The sequence below is a fragment of the Eurypyga helias genome, unplaced genomic scaffold (assembly GCF_000690775.1).
Source record: "Eurypyga helias isolate BGI_N326 unplaced genomic scaffold, ASM69077v1 scaffold33550, whole genome shotgun sequence".
NCBI classification, from domain to species: Eukaryota; Metazoa; Chordata; class Aves; order Eurypygiformes; family Eurypygidae; genus Eurypyga; species Eurypyga helias.
Window position 1 is genome coordinate 1 of NW_010228233.1, and position 8,673 is coordinate 8,673.

At 48.0% G+C, this 8,673-nt stretch overlaps 1 protein-coding gene across 1 annotated transcript; it reads right to left on the minus strand.

The window, feature by feature from the left end:
- Window positions 1-455: 455 nt before the first annotated feature.
- On the minus strand, window positions 456-8,329 carry LOC104514997 (cullin-1-like; the record flags this gene model as incomplete). Its single annotated transcript, XM_010158825.1, has 11 exons — window positions 456-561; window positions 1,625-1,707; window positions 1,798-1,845; window positions 2,579-2,671; window positions 3,304-3,435; window positions 4,362-4,438; window positions 5,355-5,472; window positions 5,986-6,117; window positions 6,405-6,453; window positions 8,025-8,131; window positions 8,222-8,329. Coding segments are annotated over 11 exons (1,053 nt in total), but the record flags the coding sequence as incomplete, so codon positions are not given.
- Window positions 8,330-8,673: the final 344 nt, after the last annotated feature.

An 8,673-nucleotide genomic window follows, 5' to 3' on the forward strand; every position in this document is an offset into this window, starting at 1 on the left:
GCAGAAGCCGTTTCGAGGCGGATTTCAAGAACTACCCCGCTGACACACACCAGTCCCAACACGAAACTACTCCCAAGGACGCGTTCCTGTTGTAATCTGTCTCTCCTTCCCCAGCCCTGTCGCTTCTCAGCTGGATGCCAAGTGAGCCGACAGAAACCCACCGCTGAAGTCACGCTACCCAGGTACCACCCGTTTTCACCCAGGATGGAGATCTGGGGAGCGCGCGCATCCGCGGGACCCAAACACACATCAGCATCTTGCGAAGAACCGTGACCTATCGTGCCTTTCCACGTTCAGGCTCACGTCGCCTTTAGGAGTACTGTAAACTCGGTTTTAGCTCGGCAGCGCGCGGCAGAGACGCGGTGCCTTAATGGCAATTCAGCACAGCCCCCAGCAAGCGTCGTTCGAGGGTTACGAAGCTGACAGCGCAGCAGCGATCCTGCCCTACAAGTCACCTGGATCAGCAGTTTCCTATCTTCCTCTATATTTTTGTGTGTGGTTTCTTGCTCCTGCTTCTGCTCGGTCTTCATCGGCACGTTGATGTTCACCCTTAGCTTTTTGCTGTAAAGACAGACAGAAGTTACCAAAACCAGCCCTACTTCACGACTTACTGAACCAATCCAGCGAGCCGCTGGGCCGAATCAGCACAACTGACGACGCTGTACCGGAGATTCCTGTGCTCAGGAAGAAACTCCAGTCAGCGAATGGGCCAAGGGGAAGTCAGCAGAAACACAATCACTGGTCCGGTTTAGAGACTGGATTCTGACCGTAAGGCGGAGAAATCCATGTGTTTTGTAAAGCTCAGTTCTGGCCCTACGTGACCCACTCCCCAGAGCCCACAGCTGTGCCGGGAGCGCGGGGCAGCGCTCAGGAACGCTGCGGCGGAGAGGGGACCTGGCGGTTATCTCACGGTCTCGCACCTCGTTAACCAGGCAAGGCTGAGCCACACGGTGCGGCACCACAGCTCAGGGTAGCTGGCCTCAAACCTTCACATGTCAGCCGAGCAGGGAAGAGAGCAGAGGCAGAAGGAAAGGTTTGGAAGTGTTTGAGATCTTGGGGAAGGACTGAATTTGTGTGCGTTTAGCCCTGTGCTGTGGTACGCGTGACAGTCACCAGCTGGAGATACGAACGTTGGGAGCTGCACCGGCTAAAGAAGAGCTGCTGAAAGCCCGGTTTATTCAGCCTCGAACGCCACGCACACCCCGAAGCTCCACAACGCGCCTGATAACCTTCTCATGTTCTCCCTGGTGCACGAACACTGAAGAGCTTGACCTCTGTGGGCCACTGTAACCGTGCAAAACGCGCTGTATTTGGACGCGTGCGAAGCCACGCATCCTGCCAGAACTCAATTACACGTGAATTGGACAAGAATCAAGGAATGCAAAGGAGATAGGAAAATGCATTCAGGCCTTGACAGGCTTCATGGCCAAGTCAAAGAGCTGAAACCTTCCCCTGCGGCCCTACCAGCCAACCCTCTTCGTCAAAGCTGGCACCCCGGAGCTGTGTTTGAATCGGCACCTATACCCACGGCTTTCACCCCAGGTGTACTGGGTTTTACCCAGATTTTGAAAGCAGAGAAGGAAGGAGGATGCTACCCACAAGCGATGCTGAAGTTTGTCCTTACTTTTTATAGCCCAGATAGAGTTTTATTAAGGTATCCGGTTTTAACTCCACCTCATCAACGTTGGCGTTTTCATCTTCCAACACCTGCAAGAAATAAGTAACAACAAAAAAAAAATCAAGAAATATTCATTAACGCATTTTTGCTGAAGTCATGAAAAGAGCAGGAGCACTTACAAGCAATTTTGATTTCAGGAGTATCTGTAGAACTTGTGCCAAGATATCCTAGAAGATGACAGAAAGTATCGTCAGCACAGGTAGCACCTTTCTCTAACTTAAAACACTCCACAAGAAAGAATACACAGGTTCAGTGAGCGCAGGACACTGCACAGTGACTGAAAACAAACAGAAGCAGTAAAAAGGTAGTCCACAGAAACCAAGCGTAGAGCAGAGAGCATCAAACTCCTTTGAAAAAGTTTCATTCTCTCCCCCACCTCACCGGGTGGGGCAGCAAGCGAGCAGCTGTGTGATGTTCAGCTGCCCACCAGGTTAAACCACCACAGCTACATAAAGAGTTTCGTCCTGGTACAGCCATAATTTGAGCCAAATCTGTATTTTACCTAAATAAATACATAGAGATATTGGCAAACAAGCATCTGTAATAAATGGCAACCCGGAGAACGGATACACAGATTAGTCATTTAGGGAAAATGCTGCTTTTCCTAGAATGTCGTCTTTTGGTAATAAAAAGGCTGGAGTGAAATACTGAAAACTTGGAAGCGGAGCTCGTGAGGAAGCCGGACACAAGCAGGAGTGTACGCATGCCACGGTCTGTCAGAAAGCCAGGCAGGATTACAGGATGGTAAATTGGCCAGGAATGGAGCACATCTGCCTCCTTTGGGACAGAAACCCACTCTGGCTTCAAGCACATCTAGTCCCAACTCCTTACGACAGCGGGAAGAGCCCCGAAGCCCAAAAGACTCGCGAACAAGCGTGGTAAAAGGTGGAGGGTCACTACCATTTTTATTTGGGTGCTGTCTGTCAGCTGCTGCACAGTGTAGGCATCTTCCGTGTTGTACTGCAGTAAAATCGCCATCTGGAACGTGGAGGCCTAACGGAGCCAAACAGAGAATGAGGGGGAGAGGGGGGACAAGCAGGATGAACCAACATACTTCCGGAATCCGAACAGCCTGAGGTTCACCGGTTAAACACGTACGTGGGAATATTTGGAGAACAGAGTTGCCAACTAGTGCTGATCATTACTCGACATAAACCCCCAGACTCGGATCATTTAACCAGTGGCAGACACTTCATCACCTCCCCTCTTCTGGTGTCAAAGCTTTATCTTTCCCACTCGCCAATGCAACTGTTGTTCCTGTCGCTCCGTGGCTCTTACTCACTTAAATCTTTATTAAAACCTACACAGACCACTGAACGCATCCTCACAGCCCTCCCAGCGCCAGCGTCCCAGACGGGAGCCAGACCTGGTGTATACATACAAATCTACGCGCGTACACCCCCCAGTGAAGGAACACCCTTCTTTTCAAACACATTCAGCTGCACACTCATCCTCTGAAGTAAAGGCGAGTTATCTCCCCACGAGAAGCGAAGAGGCCACGCAGCTCATCCCGGTAGCGCGAGAGCAGCGGGGCACTAAGGCCCAGCTGTGAACGGATGGGCTGCGCCCAGCGCTCCGGAGGCACCCGCCGCCCCGTGTTTCCGGTGGCGTTTCATCACCCTTACCTGCAAGGTGTACCTGTTCTTGAAACAGTTGGTCACCAGCTCCCCTTTGGAGAGCTGATACAACCACGTTAGTTTTCTCCCGCTGTGCCGGCTGGCATAAAAGGCAGTAAATCTCTGGTAGCTCCGTTCTAGCTGTATAAAAACAACAACAACCAAACAAAAAGTATTATTGGCCATCACTGGAATGTGCTCTGGAACTAATAAAGGAGAATCAGATCTCATCACCCTTGACTGTTGTCTGAATAAGACAGGAATCCAGAGTACTCTGATTCCTCAGACTGGATGGAAGTCTCCCCTCGTTATGAGTCTCTCCTCGTTATGAGTCTCCCCGTTAAAAGCTCATTAACAATACAAGCCTAAACAAGCATTTAAGTTCCATTCCTCCGTTTCTGATACATTAGACAAGGCTAGACAGGAGACTTCTATCTCCCCAAACCAGGTGAGAGTCACATCTCTCACACTCCTCCCACTTTACCCTGTTATCTTGTTGCCTATTGGGGCTACAAGGAAGCTGGGGGGGACTTTTCCCAAGGGCCTGTAGTGACAGGACAAGGGGTAACGGGTACAAATTGAAAGTGGGGAGGTTTAGGTTGGACATCAGGAAGAAATTCTTCAAGGAGAGGGTGAGTAGGCACTGGGACATGTTGCCCAGAGAAGCTGTGGATGCCCCATCCCTGGAAGTGTCCAAGGCCAGGCTGGATGAGGCTTGGAGCAACCTGGTCTAGTGGAAGGTGTCCCTGCCCATGGCAGGGGGGTTGGAACTGGATGATCTTTAAGGTCCCTTCCCACCCAAACCATTCCATGATTCTATGAGTCTATTTGGCTGGAGGGTATTTGCAACCACCTGCCCATGGCAGGTGGGTTGCAACTGGATGATCTTTAAGGTCCCTTCCCACCCAAACCATTCCATGATTCTATGAGTCTATTTGGCTGGAGGGTATTTGCAACCACCAGAGACAATTCCAGAACTCCCTGACACACACCAAACCAGGAGACGACACCAGCCTTGCAAAACAGATCCCTCTCACGGACCATTCCACGCCTGGATGCTCACTCACCTCAGACGGCAGAGCGAATGTGCAGGACTGCTGGAACGGCCACGAGCCGGAACTCAGCACTTGGATGCTGAAATCCACTGCAAGAGAGGTGAAGGTATGTCAGGAGGCTGTTATCCCCCTTGCGCCCACCCCCACCTCAAACACACCATCCCAGTTGTAAACACAAACAAGAAATGGTTCTGCCTGGCTCAGACTAACAGGGTAAGGAAAAAAAAAATATCATTAAACAATACGTATTCTTTTTTTCAGACCATAAACCGAAAGATTTTGAGTAAAATGTCTCTGACAGTGACCCAATTTTCTCTCTTCTGTACAAGTGATGACCCTGCTTCTATCCCCACAACAAGGGGGGCAGTGTAAAAACTGTAAGGGCTCATCTTTATTTACGTATTTAACTAAAACCCACCAACCCACAGTGCAGGACTGCCAGAATACACCTTTCACGTTCACACCTGTAAGGCACTGTGGGCACACCAGGAACAACAACAGAGAAGCGAAGTAAAACTGAAGCCTGACAACACACAGCTCGAGACGCAGTCCAACAGATCATCTTCAGTCCTTCAAAAGGATGTTCCAATGAAAACCCCACTTCGGAGGGACAGGGCCAACTAACCACCTAAACCACATCACCCCGTTTTCCTTAATGCTTTTACACAGGTACCCACTGAAGCCACGTTGTGCTCAAAATCAAAACTGTTTAAAGAAAAACAACTTTCCAATAAAAAAAAAAAGGATGGGATTTGACTGAATTTAATGACCTAAACACGAGCTGCAAAATCAAGGCCACTCATAGCAAGATCTAAAGTGCTATTAGAAAAGAGAGTACAGGCCTAAAAGGCTAGTTAAAAAAATCCCAGCAATCTTGGCCAAAGTAAGACTAAAACTTCTCAGGGCATGATGCCTAAACCCAATGTTCCCCTCATGTAGCTAGCTCTGTGGATGTAAGAAGATGCTAAACTACCCAACAGGGACTCAGGTAAATGTATGACTTACAATCTAAGGGTTCCGAGTTGGTCAGGTGCTTTTTAAACTGCTCATTCAAGTCCTTGCTCACCCCAATGTCTTGGAACATCCGCTGCAGCTTGGAGGTGTACTCGAACCCACACGCTTGCTGCATTTTAAAAGCAGATACATCAGCGAGACACGTTTGACATTGGAGAACGAGAATGACGACGTATCGGAGCCCGTTTTCTTTAACAAAAAGATGATGTACAAAGTTCAGCGTTTCCCTTACTCAAAGTACTCATCCCAGCCAGCCAGGCTCTTTAAGTTTTGCTTGAAAATGAAACAAGACACACAGTGGAACAGACTAAAAGAGTGTTAGGACTGTAGTTGGCTTGACCCTGAATGAACAAGCCTTAATGAAATGAAGTCACTTCTCAGAAGTCGTTCCCTTGGATAATTTTATCTGTGTCATTAATTCGGGTAAGAATAATTAAGCTTAACCCCACCTTAACTCCATCGGACAGACAGGCACTACAAGCTCCCAGGTGGTTAACAAAAAACGCAAAGGGAAAACACCTTAAGTTGGGTATTTTTCCCTTGCACATAAAATAAAGAAATGAAAGGACACACATCAACGTTTTCCAAGGCAGCCTGCAGAAACTCCTAAAGGAATACTCACTTTCAGTTTAGAGATCATGCTTGCCTCGGCATCATCACTAGCACTGTTCTGGTGTACAAGTCTCTTCGCCAGCATTTTCGCATAGAATTTTTGAAAGACATCTTTGTCCTCGATGTACTTGAAGACAACCATCTGGAAAAGCCAAGGTAATTTGTAAAGGGAAAACCACCCCCTTAGGTGTCTTGAAAAAGCTGTGGCAGTAGCTACCCCAATTTGCACTTAAAAAGTTTAATGGCGTTTTTTTCCGGGTTGTTTTGTGTGGGTTTTTTTTGTTAATAGTGACGATCATTCCTGAGAAGCTGAAATACGAAGTCATGAAATCAAACACACAGAACAAAAGGTTCTCTCCTCTGAGCTGTGTGAGGATCAATTACTGACTTGTCAAAGCGTACACAGAACAGTGCTCACAGACATCTTACCACTTGGTTGAGTGTATCTTCCAATTCTGCTTCTTCTGGATTCTTTGAGCTGCAATTAAAGAAGTGCGTTTTTAACGAGCGCCCAGACTGCTGAGTTAAAACAACTTACGGATGTATAAGGAAGTTTTATAAATAAAGGAACACAGATTGAGTAGTCTGGGGATCAGAGACTCCTCAGAAAGGAAAGCGTGCGATGAAACGAGCACTTCACTGCTCCACGTGTGAGCAGTTCCCACGTGTGTGATTTTTAACCACTAGTTTGAAGTCCTGGGCCATGAACTGCTCAGAACTTCCTGACAGTCTGACACTTCTCAGGACTTAGGGGATTAAGCGCAGATCTCTCCCTGCTTTTTTTTCTGTTGCTAAATGCCATCTTCACTCCTTGTCTTAGGTATACAGCGAAAAGAAAATGGCTTAGAGCTGGTTCTTGACTGAGCGAGCGCTCAGGTGGCACCACACTGTTTTCCTGGAGCACCTCTCCTATGACGAAAGGCTGCGAGAACTGGGCTTGTTCAGCCTGGAGAAGAGGAGGCTCCGAGGAGACCTCATTGCAGCTTTCCAGTATCTGAAGGGGGCCTACAGGGGTACTGGGAGTGGACTTTTTACAAGAGCCTGTAGTGACAGGGCAAGGGGTGATGGGTACAAATTGAAAGGGGGGAGGGTTAGATTAGATATCAGGAAGAAATTCTTCACAGAGAGGGTGGTGAGGCACTGGAACAGGTTGCCCAGAGAAGCTGTGGATGCCCCATCCCTGGATGTCTTCCAGGCCAGGCTGGACGAGGCTTGGAGCAACCTGGTCTAGTGCAAGGTGTCCCTGCCCGTGGCAGGGGGGTTGGAACTAGATGATCTTTAAGGTCCCTTCCAACCCTAACCATTCTGTGATTCTATGATTCCTCTGTACCACGGGTATCCACCAGGCACAGCCCAAACCTGCCCTGCAGAAAGCTACTAGTGACAAAGGGGAAAACAAATCCATTGCTGAAGGAAGGGATGGGGAGGGGAAAAGCGAGCAAATCTTCTGGTTTCGGGCTGTTTGGTGGTGGCGTTTTTCCTCCCCCAAACCAGCTAGAAAAGTTGCCAGCAACAAAACTGACACCAATCCAGTAGGAACTGAACTGATACCAACTCGGCGTATGAGCTGCCGAATCATCTGGAGCCAGACACCTCCGTTAAATTATGGGCCAGAGAGGTTAGAGAGCGGGTTTTGTCCCCAACTTCTGCCCAGACAGAAGAAGAGGTGGACAAAACAACAGGACGAAAGAAAGAGCTTTGATGGAAAAAGGGGAAGTGTGTCTCTTTACAACATATAACACAACTCAAAATTTGGGGGTAACAAAACTAAAAACCCTTTCTGTTCGATTGAAAACTAGAACTTGCTTTCCCATAAGGAAGGTCTTTGATCTTTTAGTATTTCCCCATTCTGATTTAAGAAAGAAAAGTTAAACTTCATATAATCTTTAGGAACGGACCTATGGAAATCTTTTAATTCAGAATTTGGTACAGTTAACTTTTCTTGAAAAGTTAAATTCTGCTTCTAAAGACACAACAGAAAACTTCATGTGCTGCAACCTTTCAAAACAAAAGCCAACCGGAAATAATAGTTTGTCTTTGAAGACGTACCTTTTCTTTAGTAAAGAGTCACAGTATCGTGCCAGGAGCTCTGGGGATTTACTGGATGACTGAGCCATTTTTGTCACTGCATTATTATTTATAAATCGACCACAAGCCTATAAATCACAAGACAACAGTGAAATTTCGTGAGACAAAACACTGAACAGAAAGAGAAACGTCCCCCCCCCAGCACTCCGTGAACTCACTTTGTCTAGGGCAGCCACAAAGCCAGCATCGTTGTTGAACGCGGACATGACTAAAGCATTGTATTTCTTATGGACATCCAACACGGTCTGTACATACATTTTTGGATCCTGCAAGAGAGAGAGATTGGGTTTTTTTGCAACCTGTTGACCTTCGGCTTGCTCCAAAAGAGAGCTGCTCGCTGGCCTTCAATGGGGAAAGTCTACACAGTATCAGAAGTATTGTAAGGGTAAAAGAGCACCCAGAGCAGTGTAGGCACCATGTCCAGCACTGCCGTACGCCAGCACCACCCTCTGCTTACAGCAACCACAGGGCAGGGCGTTCCACACCTCACAGTGCTGAAGAGGACAAAACCACTCAACCACTGCAAGCATTTCCAAAGACCAAACCTCAGCTCAAATCGGACCCGAGCGTGCTGGACAGCCACCAAACGGCAGCTGCTAGGGAAGAAACC